Source organism: Lithobates pipiens, unplaced genomic scaffold (assembly GCF_037356315.1).
Source record: "Lithobates pipiens isolate NorthernLeopardFrog02 unplaced genomic scaffold, aLitPip1_a1.2 Scaffold_7, whole genome shotgun sequence".
Taxonomy (NCBI): Eukaryota; Metazoa; Chordata; class Amphibia; order Anura; family Ranidae; genus Lithobates; species Lithobates pipiens.
In genome coordinates this window covers 1,012,356-1,029,448 of record NW_027507892.1, presented here as the reverse complement: position 1 = coordinate 1,029,448, position 17,093 = coordinate 1,012,356, and the positions used below count along the sequence as shown (strand labels likewise).

General features: G+C 39.0%; 1 protein-coding gene across 1 annotated transcript in view; it reads left to right on the top strand.

The window, feature by feature from the left end:
* The first annotated feature begins 6,029 nt into the window (after positions 1-6,029).
* LOC143959293 (retinaldehyde dehydrogenase 3-like) overlaps positions 6,030-17,093 on the top strand; it is an 88,946-nt gene continuing 77,882 nt past the window's right edge. The window contains exon 1 of the mRNA XM_077467971.1: positions 6,030-6,226. Within this exon, the coding sequence (XP_077324097.1) occupies positions 6,128-6,226 (99 nt within the window). The 5' untranslated portion in view covers positions 6,030-6,127. The remainder of the gene's footprint in view (positions 6,227-17,093) is intronic.

Sequence of the window (17,093 nt, the reverse complement as noted above, 5' to 3'; positions counted from 1 at the left end):
TTGGGTCCACTTTGGACATTTTCACTTAGGGGTGTACTCAGTTTTGTTACATATAAATAGTATTAAAATGTGTTTTTTGCCATCTGTGTCCCATTGAGGAGATTTCCCTTCACTTCCTGTCCCATAAGCCAAAACAGGAAGTGAGAGGAAATCCCTGCAAAGTGAGGAAATCCCTGGTTGTCACCAGAATTAATGTGGCCATCGGAAGGTTCCCCCCTTTATTCCTGTTCTGGTGACCACTCAAAATTTGTGATTTTCTTTCTCTTTCACTCTCTATGATTACAATGGTTATCAGGATGAATAGAGAGGGTGGATTTCTCTAAGGCTGCTTTCACACTGGGGCGGTATTCAGGCATTACAGCGCTAAAAATAGCGCCTGTGTAACGCCTGAAAAAAACCGGCCCCTTTAACTCCAGTGTGAAAGCCGGAGGGCTTTCACACTGGAGCGATGCGCTGGCAGGACGGTGAAAAAAGTCCTGCTAGCCGCATCTTTGCAGCGGTGAAGGTGCGGTGTATTCACCGCTCCTATACCGCTCCTACCCATTGAAATCAATGGGACACCGCGGCAATACCGCCGGCAAAGCAACGCTGCAGCGGCACTTTGCGGGCGGGTTTAACCCCTTTTCGGCCGCTAGCGGGGGTTAAAACCACCCCGCTAGCGCCCGCACACCGCCGCTAAAACGACGGTAAAGCGCCGCTAAAAATAGCGGCGCTTTACCGCCGACGCTGCTCCCGCCCCAGTGTGAAAGCAGCCTAACTGAAGTTTCTCTTTGGATTGAGTGGAGAGGGATTAGGACACCTGCTAGATTTATAGTGTGGTTTGTGCCCCCCGCTATGGAGATTCACCTTCTCTAGTTGTCCTCTTTTCCATTATCACTGAGAGTGAAAGAAAATCCCAAATTATGAGTTGTCACCGGAACAGGAATAGAGGGAAATTCTTCCAACAGAGACATTAGTTCTGGTGACAACCGGGGATTCCCTCACTTTGGATGGATTTCTTTGCACTTCCTGTTGTGGCTATGGGACAGGAAATGAAGGGAAATCTCCTCAATGGGACACAGAGGGCAAAAAGAAATAAGAACTGACAGGGGTTGTATTACATCCCTCCTAAACTGAAAAAAATGAGTTTACTGTTCTGCTTTAAAAACTAAAGACAGCTAATAAAGGGAATCTCCTAAAGACCAAATATTCTTCCCAGACAGGAGCATTAGAGAAAGAATGTGACATCTATCACACATAGGTGCTCCTGTAACAAAGATATCTGCCCCCCCTCTATAGGGGACACACACACAGATATCTGCCCTCCCTCTATAGGGGACACACACACAGATATCTGCCCTCCATCTATAGGGGCACACATATAGATATCTGCCCTCCCTCTATAGGGGACACACACACAGATATCTGCCCTCCATCTATAGGGGCACACATATAGATATCTGCCCTCCCTCTATGGGACACACACACACACATATATATCTGTCATCCCTCTATAGGGGCACACGTATAGATATCTGCCCTCCCTCTATGGGACACACACACACACACATATATATCTGTCCTCCCTCTATAGGGGCACACATATAGATATCTGCCCTCCCTCTATGGGGGACACACACACACATATATATCTGTCCTCCCTCTATAGGGGCACACATATAGATATCTGCCCTCCCTCTATAGGGGACACACACACACATATATCTGCCCTCCCTCTATAGGACACACATAGATATCTTCCCTCCCTGTATAGGGGGAACACAGATATATACCCTCCCTCTATAGGGGACACACACATAGATATCTGCCCTCCCCCTATAGGGGACACACATAGATATCTGCCCTCCCTCTATAGGACGCACACGCAGATATCTGAATATCTGCTCTCCTTCTATAGAGGACACACAGAGATATCTGCCCTCCCTCTATAGGGGACACACACAGATATCTGCCCTCCCTCTATAGGGGACACACACACAGATATCTGCCCTCCCTCTATAGGGGACACACACAGATATCTGCCCTCCCTCTATAGGGGCACACATATCGATATCTGCCCTCCCTCTATAGGGGACACACACACGCACATATATCTGCCCTCCCTCTATAGGACACACATAGATACCTGCCCTCCCTCTATAGGACACACATAGATATCTGCCCACCATCTATAGGACACACACACAGATATCTGCCCTCCCTCTATAGGGGACACACATATAGCATATAGATATCTACCCTCCATCTATAGGGGACACACATAGATATCTGCCCTCCCTCTATAGGACACACACACAGATATCTGCCCTCCCTATATAGGAGACACGCACATAGATATCTGCCCTCCCTTTAAAGGGGGAACACACACAGATATCTACCCTTCCTGTATAGGGGGAACACAGATATATACCCTCCCTCTATAGGGGACACACATAGATATCTGCCCTCCCTCTATAGGACGCACACACAGATATCTGCCCTCCCTCTATAGGGGACACACATATAGCATATAGATATCTACCCTCCATCTATAGGGGACACACATAGATATCTGCCCTCCCTTTATAGGACACACACACAGATATCTGCCCTCCCTATATAGGAGACACGCACATAGATATCTGCCCTCCCTTTAAAGGGGGAACACACACAGATATCTACCCTTCCTGTATAGGGGGAACACAGATATATACCCTCCCTCTATAGGGGACACACATATAGATATCTTCCCTCCCCCTATAGGGGACACACATAGATATCTGCCCTCCCTCTATAGGACGCACACACAGATATCTGAATATCTGCTCTCCTTATATAGAGGACACACAGAGATATCTGCCCTCGCTTTAAAGGGGACACACACAGATATCTGCCCTTCCTCTATAGGGGACAAACAGATATCTACCCTCCCTCTATAGAGGACACACACATATATATGCCCTCCCTCTATAGGGGGTACACACATATCTGCCCTCCTGCTACAGGGGACACATACATAGATATCTGCTCTCCCTTTAAAGGGACACACACAGATATCTACCCGTCCTCTATAGGGGACACACATATATACCCTCCCTCTATAGGGGGCACACACATAGATATATGCCCTCTATGGGGAACACACACATAAATATCTGCTTCCCCCTCTATAGGGGACACACACATAGATATCTGACCTACCTCTATAGGGGACACACACACAGAGATACATGCCCTTCAACTGTAGGACACAGACACAGATATCTGCCCTCCCTCTATAGAGGACACACACACAGCTATCTGAATATCTGCTCTCCCTCTATAGGACAGACACACACAGATATCTAAATACCTTCCCTTCCTCTATCGGGGACACACAAATATCTGCCCTCCCTCTATAGGACACACACACATGAATATCTGCCCTCCCTCTATAGGGGACACATACATGGATATCTGCCCACTCTCTATAGGAGACACACATGGATCTCTGCCTCCCTCTATTGGGGACACAAACATGGATATCTGCCCTCCCTCTATAGGACACACACAGATATCTGCCCTCCCTCTATAGGAGACATGCATTGATATCTGCAGGGATCATACATATAGATATCTGCCCTCCCTCTATAGGGGGCAGACACGCACATATCTGTCTATAGGGGACACATATAGATATCTGATCCTCCTCTATAGGGGACACACATAAATATTAATATCTGCACTACCTCAATAGGGGACACACTCACAGGTGTCTGATCCTCCTCTATAGGGCACACCCAGAGATATCTGTCTATAGGGGACACACATAGATGTCTGATCCTCCTCTGTAAAGGGGACACACACACAGATATCTGCTTATAGGGAACACATACAAATTTCTGACCCTCCTCTATAGGAGACACACACACACACACACACACACACACATATATCTGAATATCTGTCCTTACTCCATAGGAGACACAGACAAATGTCTGCTCTCCCTCTATGCGGGATACCATCACATGTCTGTCCTCCTTCTATAGGGGACACACATAGATATCTGTTCTTTTTCTATAGGGTCCACGCAAAGATACACACATATCCAATCCTCCTCTATAGGGGACACACACACACACACACACACACACACACATATATCTGTCTATAGGGGACACATACAGATTCCTGATTGTCCTCTATAGGACACACACACACATGTACAGATATCGGTCTATAGCAAATATATGTATATAGGGACACATACAAATGTCTGATCCTCCTCTATGGGGATGCACACAGATATCTGTCTATAGGGGACACATACAGATGTCTGATTGTCCTCTATAGGGAACGGACACACACAGATATCTGTATATAAGGACACATACAGATGTCTGATCCTGCTCTATAGGGACATGCACAGATGTCTGTCTATAGAGGTCAAACCCAGATGTCTGATCTTTCTCTATAAGGGACACACATACCCACACACAGATATCTGTTTATAGGGGGGACACACAGCTATCTGTTTAAAGGGACACACACAGTAATATGTAGGGGACTCAAATAGATGTCTGATTCTTCTCTATGGGGGACACACACATATATCTGTTTATTGGGGACACACACCGATCTCTGATCCTTCTCTATAGGGGACACACACAGATATCTGTTTATTGGGGACACACACAGATGTCTGATCCTTCTCTATAGGGGACACACAGATATCTGTTTATTGGGGACACACACAGGTGTCTGATCCTTCTCTATAGGGGACACACACAGATATCTGTTTAATAGGGACACACACAGATGTCTGATCCTTCTCTATAGGGGAAACACACACAAATATCTGCTTATAGGGAACACATACAAATATCTGATCCTCCTCTATAGGGGACGCACCCACAGATATCTGTTTATAGGGGGAGGACACAGATATCTGTTTATAGGGGACACCCACAGATGTCTATCTATAGAGGACACCCACAGATATCTGTTTATAGGGGACACACATAGATATATGTCTATAGGGGCCACACATATATGTCTGATTCTTCTCCACAGGGGACACACATAGATGTATGTCTATAGGGGGCACACATAGATGTCTGATCCTTCTCTATAGGGGACACACATAGATGTCTGATCCTTCTCTATAGGGGGCACACATAGATGTCTGATCCTTCTTTATAGCAGACACACATAGATGTCTGATCCTACTCTATAGGGGACACACATACTCACACACATATATCTGTTTATAGCGGACACCCACAGATGTCTATCTATAGAGGACACCCACAGATATCTGTTTATAGGGGACACACATAGATATATGTCTATAGGGGACACATAGATGTCTGATCCTTCTCTATAGGGGACACACATACTCACACACATATATCTGTTTATAGCGGACACCCACAGATGTCTATCTATAGAGGACACCCACAGATATCTGTTTATAGGGGACACACATAGATATATGTCTATAGGGGACACACATAGATGTCTGATCCTTCTCTATAGGGGACACACATAGATGTCTGATCCTTCTCTATAGGGGGCACACATAGATGCCTTATCCTTATTTATAGGGGACACACATAGATGTCTGATCCTTCTCTATACTCACACACATATATCTGTTTAAAGAGGACACCCACAGATGTCTATCTATAGAGGACACCCACAGATATCTGTTTATAGGGGACACACATAGATATATGTCTATAGGGGACACACATAGATGTCTGATCCTTCTCTATAGGGGACACACATACTCACACACATATATCTGTTTATAGAGGACACACAGAGGTGTCTATCTATAGAGGACACCCACAGATGTCTGTTTAAGGGACACACACAGATAACACAGATTTGGGATCATCTCATGAATGAACAATCCAGTAAATGACATCAGTGTGATGAGCACATCTGTACAAATCACATTGTTACATTGTAAGGAGAAGAGGGTGGGGCAGGGATGTCTCTTTCAGCCAATCAGAAGAAGTTTCTTCCTCCAATGACACAATGAAGTTGAGTTATTAAAGGGAGAGGAGCTCCCCTGTCTGTCCAGAGAGGGATTCCAGGGAAATCCTGTACAGAGCACAGCCAGAGCTTTCCTCCACTCCACCTGACCACAGTGCTCTACACAATGACCACCAATGGGACCACCATAGAGAACGGGCTGCCCGACAAGAAGACGCCTCCGCTACCAAAACCCATCACCAATCTGGAAATCCAGCACCAGCAGGTATAGTCCTCATCCTATACATTATATTATATAGATAGCAGACCTGAATTGTGTTGTGTGATAGCCTGTGTATGGGCAGAAGATGATCACTGCTGTGATGGGACTTAAATAAATTAACAATAGAAAATGAACAAAGTAATGATATAAAAACAAGATACAAAGTAATGATATAAAAGTAGCAATACAATGTAAGGATTTAAAGGTAACAATGCAAAAGTAATGCTAAAAAAATAAAGATATAAAATTAATGATACAAAGTAACAATATAATTACAAAGAAATGATATAAAAGTAATAAATTTAAAAGCAAAAATACAAAATAACAATCTAGAAGTAACGGTACAAAATAAGGATTTAAAGGTAACAAAAGAAAACATTGATACAAAGAAATGATACAAAGTAACAATGTAAAGATAATTATATAAATTGACAATACAAAGTAACAAATATAAAAAATGATACAAAGAAATGATATAAAAGTAATAATTTTAAAAGCAACAATACAAAGTAACAATGTAAAAGTAACAATACAAAGTAACAATGTAAAAGTAACAATACAAAGTAACAATGTAAAAGTAACAATACAAAGTAAGGATTTAAAGGTAACACAAGAAAGCATTGTTACAAAGTAATGATATAGAAGTAATGATACAAAGTAACAATCTAAACGTAATTATATAAAGCGACAATACGAAGTACCACGATAAAAGTAATGTTACAAAATAATGTTCCATTTTTACTACCACATACCTGTGCATGTGTTCTCTATGTGGCATTGCGCTTACGTGTTTTATTCATCTAAAGCTGGCCATACACTATCCAATCCAATTGTACAATCTCTGTACAATCTTCTTTAGGGTGCATTTGCACAGACTATTAGCTCTCCAGCAGGGAGAGTCTGCAGATTCCTGCGTCTGGAAGGTGTGCAAAGTGTCTGCAGACGCTCGGCCTGTGCAACGACCGCCAGCGCGATGACCTGCGGAGATCGAGGCTGGAAGCAGACAGATCTGTCCCCAACCTCAGGTGATCGATTGCTGGCGGTGTGAACGTTGTCATTGTATTGTATGGGGGGGGGGGGGGGCACAGCTCTTTCCACAGACCTGTCATTCCAGCCACGGGAATCCACGCTGTGTGCTGATCACCCTCATGGCCGCACACACGATCCGAAAAGTGGATGAAAAATACCGCTTTTGGTGCGATCGTAGGATAATCGGATCGTTAGTACAGAGCTTTCGAGAGCCAATCACGACAGTTCATTCGATTTATTATTCGATCGGACAAACACGAAAAATGTTCTCGTATAATACCAGAACGTTTGATTTTCATAGAATCAGTATAGTTGTCATCCAGAAATACAATACAATACAATACAATGTATTTCTGGATGACAACTGTAATGTATACAATGTAATGATGTCGGAAGTGACATCATTACAACACATGACGTCACTTCCGATTTTTTATTCTGTCCTATGAGAATTTTCGTAACTTTGCTAAACTCTTCAGGTTTGATATGCAACTAGCATGCAAAAATATAAAATGGACGATCTGTCATCCAATTTTTATACCGTGTGTACAGGGTGTTACGCTGGTCATACACCATCCAATCTATTATAGGCACACCATACACTATGCAATCTGGTTGTTCAATCTCCTTTAATCTGGCTATACACATGTAATCTGATTGTACAATCTCCTTAACATTGTTTATATACTACTCAATCTAATTGCACAATCTCCCTAAAACTGTCCATATACTATACAATCTGACTGTAGTATCTCCCTAAATCTGGCCATACAGTATACAATCTGATTGTACAATCTACTTATAGCTGGACATACATTATTCAGTGTGATTGCACACTCTCCTTAAAGGTATCCTTGCTTTTTACAATCTGACTGTAGTATCTCCCTAAAACTGTCTATACACTATACAATCTGACTGTACAATCTCCTTAAAGCTGTCCATACATTATTCATTGTGATTGTACAATCTCCCTAAAGCTGGCCATACAGTATACAATCTGATTGTACACTCTACTTAAAGCTGGCCATACATTATTCAGTGTGATTGTACAATCTCCTTAAAGATATCCATGTGCTATACAGTCTGACTGTACAGTCTCCCTAAAACTGGCCATACACTATGCAATCTGACTGTACAATCTCCCTAAAGCTGGCCATACACTATGCAATCTGACTGTACAGTCTCCCTAAAGCTGGTCATACACTATGCAATCTGACTGTACAATCTCCCTAAAGCTGGCCATACACTATGCAATCTGACTGTACAATCTCCCTAAAGCTGGCCATACACTATGCAATCTGATTGTACAATCTCCCTAAAGCTGGCCATACACTATACAAGCTGGCTGTATAATCTCCCTAAAGCTGGCCATACACTATACAATCTGGCTGTACAATCACCTTAAAGCTGGCCATACATTATTCAGTGTGATTGCACAATCTCCTTAAAGCTATCCATACACTGTACAATCTGGCTGTACAATCTCCCTAAAGCTGGCCATACAGTGTACAATCTGACTGTACAATCTCTGTGCAATCTCATTTAGATTCAGAAGACAAAACTAAACCATCCATTCAATTCAAATAAAACCCGGCAGGCCTCTGTGCTATGTAGTTAATAGTAGATCTAAAGGACATTGTACAATCAGACTGTATAGTGTATGGTCACCGTTTAGATTTTCCAAAACTATGCAATATGATGACAAATCTAAACAATCTTTTCAATCACTATCAAATCGGGCAGGTCCTTGTACTACATAGCCTGCGGTAGATCAACAAGAGATTGTACAATCGGATTGTAAAGGATATGGTCAGCCTAAAAATGGGTATACACTGTGTTTTTTTAATTTTTTTTGTTGTTCAAGCAAAATTGCAAGATTGTGCAATCGAATTGTAACGTGAGCTTTGGGCTTCCCATATCTATGTATTGTGAGGGCAAACCTAAATAATTCATGGCATTTTTATCACATCAGGGAGGCTCTTAGGGCTACATAGTTGATGGTAGATCTGTAGGAGATTGTATGATCAGATTGCATAGTCTATGGGCACCTTAACTCTAGATGGTTATTGGATGAATTCATCGATATGATGTCTATGTGTATTATTTTGTACAGAATACATAGGAGATATTGCCAGAAATGATTGTTCAGTGTTAGGACAGGAGAAGGCTCCTACATAGACATCAAAGTCGCATGACAAGTCACACCCCGTTTTTTTCAATGTCACCTGTCCAATACGATGTGAAGTGGTGGCGACTTTGAAAAGACGCCACTTTGGTGCCACTTTTGATGCGACTTCGATCCATTGATGTTGTCTGTTTGATGCAACTTTACACTCAATGGATCCAAGTCCCATTAAGGTCATGCCCCAAAGTCCCACTTAGACACGTGCACTGCCGAGAAATTTGTTCGTTTTCGTTTCATTCGTTTTTTGTTTTTTCCTTTTTTTGGGTCATTTGTTATGATCGCAATTTGGAAATTCGAAAATCCGAAAATCCGAAAATAAGAAAGGAAAATTCGAAAGAATAACTAACTAATAAATTATAGGGATTGGAATTTCCTTTTAAATTTGGCTGTTAGTGAACATAACAAATAAGAATTTATCCGAAGTTACGAATTATCCGAAATAACACATGCCACATCTAAACAAATGTAACGTAACTAATGAATTAAATAATAATAAATAACAACAATAAAAACTTTTTATTATTATTATTTATTAATTTGTTCTGTTCCATTTGTTTAGATGCGGCATTCGTTATTTCGCATAATTCGTAACTTCGGATAAATTCGTATTTGTTACATTCACTAACAGTCCAATTTGAAAGGAAAGAATACGAATTTATCCGAAGTTATAAATTATCCAAAATAACGAATGCCGCATCTAAACAGATGGAATGGAACAAATTAATTTAATAATAATAAATAGCAATAATAACTTTTTAATATTATTAGTGATTATTAATTCATTCTGTTCCATTTGTTTAGATGCGGAATTTGTTATTTCGGATAATTCGTAACTTCGGATAAATTCGTATTTGTTACGTTCACTAACAGCCAAATTTGAAAGGAACGAATACGAATTTATCCGAAGTTATGAATTATCTGAAATAACGAATGTCGCATCTAAACGAATGGAACGGAACAAATAAATTTAGTAATAATAAATAACAATAATAACTTTTTATTATTATTATTATTTATTAATTCATTGTGCTCCATTTGTTTAGATGCAGCATCCGTTATTTCGGATAATTCGTAACTTCGGATAAATTTGTATTTGTTACTTTCACTAACAGTCAAATTTGAAAGGAAAGAATACGAATTTATCCGAAGTTATAAATTATCCAAAATAACGAATGCCGCATCTAAACAGATGGAATGGAACGAATTAATTTAATAATAATAAATAGCAATAATAACTTTTTAATATTATTAGTGATTATTAATTCATTCTGTTCCATTTGTTTAGATACGGAATTTGTTATTTCGGATAATTCGTAACTTCGGATAAATTCGTATTTGTTACGTTCACTAACAGCCAAATTTGAAAGGAAAGAATACGAATTTATCCGAAGTTATGAATTATCCGAAATAACGAATGCCACATCTAAACGAATGGAATGGAACAAATAAATTTAGTAATAATAAATAACAATAATAACTTTTTATTATTATTATTTATTAATTCGTTGTGCTCCATTTGTTTAGATGCGGCATCCGTTATTTCGGATAATTCGTAACTTCGGAAAAATTTGTATTCTTTACGTTCACTAACAGCCAAATTTGAAAGGAACGAATACGAATTTATCCGAAGTTACGAATTAACCAAAATAACGAATGCCGCATCTAAACAGATGGAATGGAACGAATTTAATTTAATAATAATAAATGGCAATAATAACTTTTTATTATTATTAGTGATTATTAATTCATTCTGTTCCATTTGTTTAGATGCGGAATTCGTTATTTCGGATAATTCGTAACTTCAGATAAATTCGTATTTGTTACGTTCACTAACAGCCAAATTTCAAAGGAACCAATACAAATGTATCCAAAGTTACGAATTATCCGAAATAACGAATACCGGATCTAAACAAATGGAACGAAATGAATTAATAATAAATAATAATAATAAAAAGTTATTATTGTTATTTATTATTATTAAATTCATTAGTTCCGTTCCATTTGTTTAGATGTGGCATTGGTTATTTTCGATAATTCGTAACTTCGGATAAATTCGAATGCCGCATCTAAACAAATGGAACGGAACAAATGAATTTAATAATAATACATAATAATAATAACATTTTATTATTATTTATTATTAATTTGTTGCGCTACATTTGTTTAGATGCGGCATCCGTTATTTCGGATAATTTGGGACTTCGTATAAATTCGTATTCGTTACGTTCACTAACAGCCAAATTTGAAAGGAACGAATAATGAATTTATCCGAAGTTACGAATTATCCGAAATAACAAATGCTGCATCTAAAGAAATGGCATGGAACGAATTAATTTAATAATAATACATAACAATAATAACTTTTTATTATTATTATTTATTATTAATTTGTTGCGTTCCATTTGCTTAGATGCGGCATTCGTTATTTTGGGTAATTTGTGACTTTAGATAAATTTGTATTCATTACATTCACAAACAGACAAATTTGAGGGGAACGAATACGAATTTATCTGAAGTTCTGAATTATCCGAAATAACGAATGTCGCATCTAAACAAATGGAACGGAATGAATTAATAATAAATAATAATAATAAAACGTTATTATTATTGTTATTTATTATTATTATTAAATTAATTTGTTGCGTTCCATTGGTTTTGATGCAGCATCCGTTATTTCGGATGATTCGAAACTTCAGATAAATTCCTATTCGTTTCCTTCACTAACAATCAAATTTGAAAGGAAATTCCAATACCTATAATTTAACAGTTAGTAATAGTTAAGGGGTTATAAACCTTCGTGTTTTGTCACCTTAATGCCCCTCTAATTTAACTTACCTGAGCTCTGGAATTTTCTCGGCAGGGGGGGCGCTGTCTCTCTCTCCACGGGGGTCCCGGCTCTTGATTGGATAGATTGATATCAATGCAGCCATTGGCTGTCAATCAAATCCAATGACGTGGGCACCAAGGGGGGCGGGGCCGAGTGCGGCATTCATGTATATGGATGCAAATGCTGAAGTTGGGAGTGCAACCGCATGGTAACCCCCCCCCCCCCCCCCGGGAGATCGCTTCTCCTAGGGTGTTATCTGATGTGGTGAGGAGCCGCAAGAGCCGCAAGGGACCCCAGAAGAGAAGGATCGAGGGCCACTCTGTATAAAACAAGCTGCATAGTGGAAGTAAGTATGATATGTTTGTTTTTTTTTGTTTTTTTAAAAAGCTTTACAATAGAGCTGCATGATTAATCGCGGAGAATCGTTATTGCGATTCTCTGCCCGTCGCGATCGCAACTCCAGATTTGAGCGATTCTGACCCTCAAGCAATTTGTTGTAAGAATGTGAGCTGAAAAGCGCGCGCCGCGCACCGATCGATGGTGTCCTCGGGATGCTGCCTGTTTCCCAGTTTTGGAGCGGAGGGGAAGCCGTCGGAGCCAGCGTGAAACATCTGACGTCACTCAGCAAAGAAGAATGTGATTGGTCGGTAAGTATGCATCTTCTTCCCAGAGGTCTCGGGGACAGCGCATCAGCACAAGCGTGACTGTGAAATGTGAAATGAATAAAAAGATCACGATTCTCTGTCACAATCCTCGCGAAGTCATTTTTTTTTTTTTAGGAGAGAGAGATTGATAGAGAGAGATTGATATAGAGATTGATAGAGAGAGATTGATAGAGAGAGATTGATATAGAGATTGATAGAGAGAGATTGGTATAAAGAGATTGATAGAGAGAGATTGATAGAGAGAGATTGATAGAGAGAGATTGATAGCGAGAGATTGATAGAGAGAGATTGATATAGAGAGATTGATAGAGAGAGATTGATATAGAGAGATTGATAGAGAGAGATTGATATAGAGAGATTGATAGAGAGAGATTGATATAGAGAGATTGATAGAGAGAGATTGATAGAGAGAGATTGATAGCGAGAGATTGATAGAGAGAGATTGATAGAGAGATTGATAGAGAGATTGATAGAGAGAGATTGATAGAGAGATTAATAGAGAGATTGATAGCGAGAGATTGATAGAGAAAGATTGATAGAGAGAGATTGATAGAGAGAGATTGATAGAGAGATTGATAGAGAGATTGATAGAGAGAGATTGATAGAGAGAGATTGATAGAGAGAGATTGATAGAGAGATTGATAGAGAGATTGATAGAGAGAGATTGATAGAGAGAGATTGATAGCGAGAGATTGATAGAGAGAGATTGATAGAGAGAGATTGATAGCGAGAGATTGATAGCAAGAGATTGATAGAGAGAGATTGATAGTGAGAGATTGATATAGAGATTGATAGAGAGAGATTGATAGAGAGAGATTGATAGAGAGAGATTGATAGAGAGAGATTGATAGAGAGAGATTGATATAGAGAGATTGATAGAGAGAGATTGATAGAGAGAGATTGATAGAGAGAGATTGATAGAGAGAGATTGATATAGAGAGATTGATAGAGAGAGATTGATATAGAGAGATTGATAGCGAGAGATTGATAGAGAGAGATTGATAGCGAGAGATTGATAGCGAGAGATTGATAGAGAGAGATTGATAGAGAGATTGATAGAGAGGTTGATAAAGAGAGATTGATAAAGAGAGATTGATAAAGAGAGATTGATAGAGAGATTGGTAGAGAGATTGATAGAGAGAGATTGATATAGAGATTGATAGAGAGATTGATAGAGAGATTGATAGAGAGAGATTGATAGAGAGAGATTGATATAGAGATTGATAGAGAGAGATTGATAGAGAGAGATTGATAGAGAGAGATTGATAGAGAGAGATTGATATAGAGAGATTGATAGAGAGAGATTGATATAGAGAGATTGATAGCGAGAGATTGATAGAGAGAGATTGATAGCGAGAGATTGATAGAGAGAGATTGATAGAGAGATTGATAGAGAGGTTGATAAAGAGAGATTGATAAAGAGAGATTGATAAAGAGAGATTGATAGAGAGATTGGTAGAGAGATTGATTGATTGAGAGATTGATAGAGAGAGATTGATAGAGAGAGATTGATAAAGAGAGATTGATAGAGAGAGATTGATAGAGAGAGATTGATAGAGAGATTGATAGAGAGAGATTGATATAGAGATTGATAGAGAGAGATTGATAGAGAGAGATTGATAGAGAGAGATTGATAGAGAGATTGATAGAGAGATTGATAGAGAGAGATTGATATAGAGAGATTGATATAGAGAGATTGATAGAGAGAGATTGATAGAGAGAGATTGATATAGAGAGATTGATAGCGAGAGATTGATAGCGAGAGATTGATATAGAGAGATTGATAGAGAGAGATTGATAGAGAGAGATTGATAGAGAGAGATTGATAGCGAGAGATTGATAGCGAGAGATTGATAGAGAGAGATTGATAGAGAGATTGATAGAGAGATTGATAGAGAGATTGATAGAGAGAGATTGATATAGAGAGATTGATAGAGAGAGATTGATAGAGAGAGATTGATAGCGAGAGATTGATAGCGAGAGATTGATATAGAGAGATTGATAGAGAGAGATTGATAGCGAGAGATTGATATAGAGAGATTGATAGAGAGAGATTGATAGAGAGAGATTGATAGAGAGAGATTGATAGAGAGAGATTGATAGCGAGAGATTGATAGCGAGAGATTGATAGAGAGAGATTGATAGAGAGATTGATAGAGAGATTGATAGAGAGAGATTGATATAGAGAGATTGATAGAGAGAGATTGATAGAGAGAGATTGATAGCGAGAGATTGATAGCGAGAGATTGATATAGAGAGATTGATAGAGAGAGATTGATAGAGAGGTTGATATAGAGAGATTGATAAAGAGAGATTGATAGAGAGATTGGTAGAGAGATTGATTGATTGAGAGCAATTGATTGACTGAGAGATTGATTGAGAGCGATTGATTGATTGCGAGAGAGAGAGATTGATTGAGAGAGAGATTGATTGAGAGAGAGAGAGACATTAATTCAGAGAGATTGATTCATTGAGAGACTGATTAATTGAGAGATTGGAGAGTCTCAATCAATCTCTCTCTCAATAAATCTCTCAATTAATCAATCTCTCTGAATTAATCTCTCTCTCTCTCTCTCAATCAATCGCCCTCAATCAATCTCTCAATCAATCAATTGCTCTCAATCCATCTCTCTCTCAGTCAATCAATCTCTCTATCAATCTCCCTCCATCAATCTCTCTCTATCAATCTCTCTATATCAATCTCTCTCTATCAATCTATCTCTCAATCAATCAATCTCTCTCTTTATCAATCTATGTCTCAATCAATCTCTATCTCTATCAATCTCTCTCTCTATCAATCTTTCTCTCTCCTAAAAAAAAAAATTATGTCGCGAGAATTGCGAGAGAATCGTGATCTTTTTATTCTAAGCAAAATAATTGTGATTCTCATTTTGCCCAGAATTGTGCCACTCGGCTTTACTATCACTTTAAGTTATTATTAGTTAGTTATTATTTCAGATTTTTGAATATTCGGATTTTTGAATTTTCAGATCTTCGAATTCTCGAATTTACGAATATTGGAATTTAGGATATTCGGAAAAAAATCGTTAAATGGGTTATTCGTTAATTTGGATATTTTCGAATTAATGAATTTGTTGAAATTCGTTATAAAACAAATTCGGAACGAATTTACGAATATTGGAATTTACGGATATTTGGAAAAGATTTGTTAAACTGATTTTTCGTTAATTCGGATATTTCCGAATGAACGAATTTGTCAAAATTAGTTAAAAAACAAATTCGGAATGAATTTACAAATATTGTAGCTTACGGATATTCGTAAAAAAAATTGTTAAATGGGTTTTTCGTTAATTCGAATATTTCCAATTGAACGAATTTGTGGAAATTAGTTTAAAAACAAATTTGGAACGAATTTCCGAATATTGGAATTTACGGATATTCGGAAAAAAAAACGTTAAACGAGTTTTTCGTTAATTTGGATATTTCCAAATGAACAAATTTTGTTGAAATTCGTTAAAAAACAAATACAAAACGAACTTACGAATATTGAAACTTATGGATATTCTGAAAAAAATCGTTAAACGGGTTTTTCGTTAATTCAGATATTTCCGAATGAACGAATTTGTCGAAATTTGTTAAAAAACGAATTCGGAACAAATTAACGAATATTGGAATTTACGGATATTCAGAAAAAAATTGTTAAACTGGTTTTCATTAAAGGGGTTGTAAAGGTTCAATTAAAAAAATAAAAATAAAAAATAACAAACATATCATACTTACCTCCACTGCACAGAGTGGCCCCGATCCTCGTCTTCTGGGGTCCCTAGGTAGCTGTCTCAGCTCCTCCCCACAAGAGCTAACCCCCCTCTGAGAAGCGCTCTCCCAAGGGGGTTAGCTTGTGTGCGCGCTCCCACGTGATACAGTCGGCGTCCATAGCCGCCAAGTTTATCACTCGGCTCCGCCCCCCCGGCGCACCGCGTCATTGATTTGATTGACAGCAGTGGGAGCCAATGGCTGCTCTGCTATCAATCATCCAATGAAGAGCCCACAAGAGCTGGGGGAAAGCAACACGGGATCGCGCCCGCGATCGGGGGCGGGGGGGGGGGGGTTGGAGAGTGCAAGGTGTTTTTTCACCTTAATGCATGGGATCGGAATTAGTACAGCCGATCGGAATTTCCGATTGGAACTTTTTTCGACCGAAAA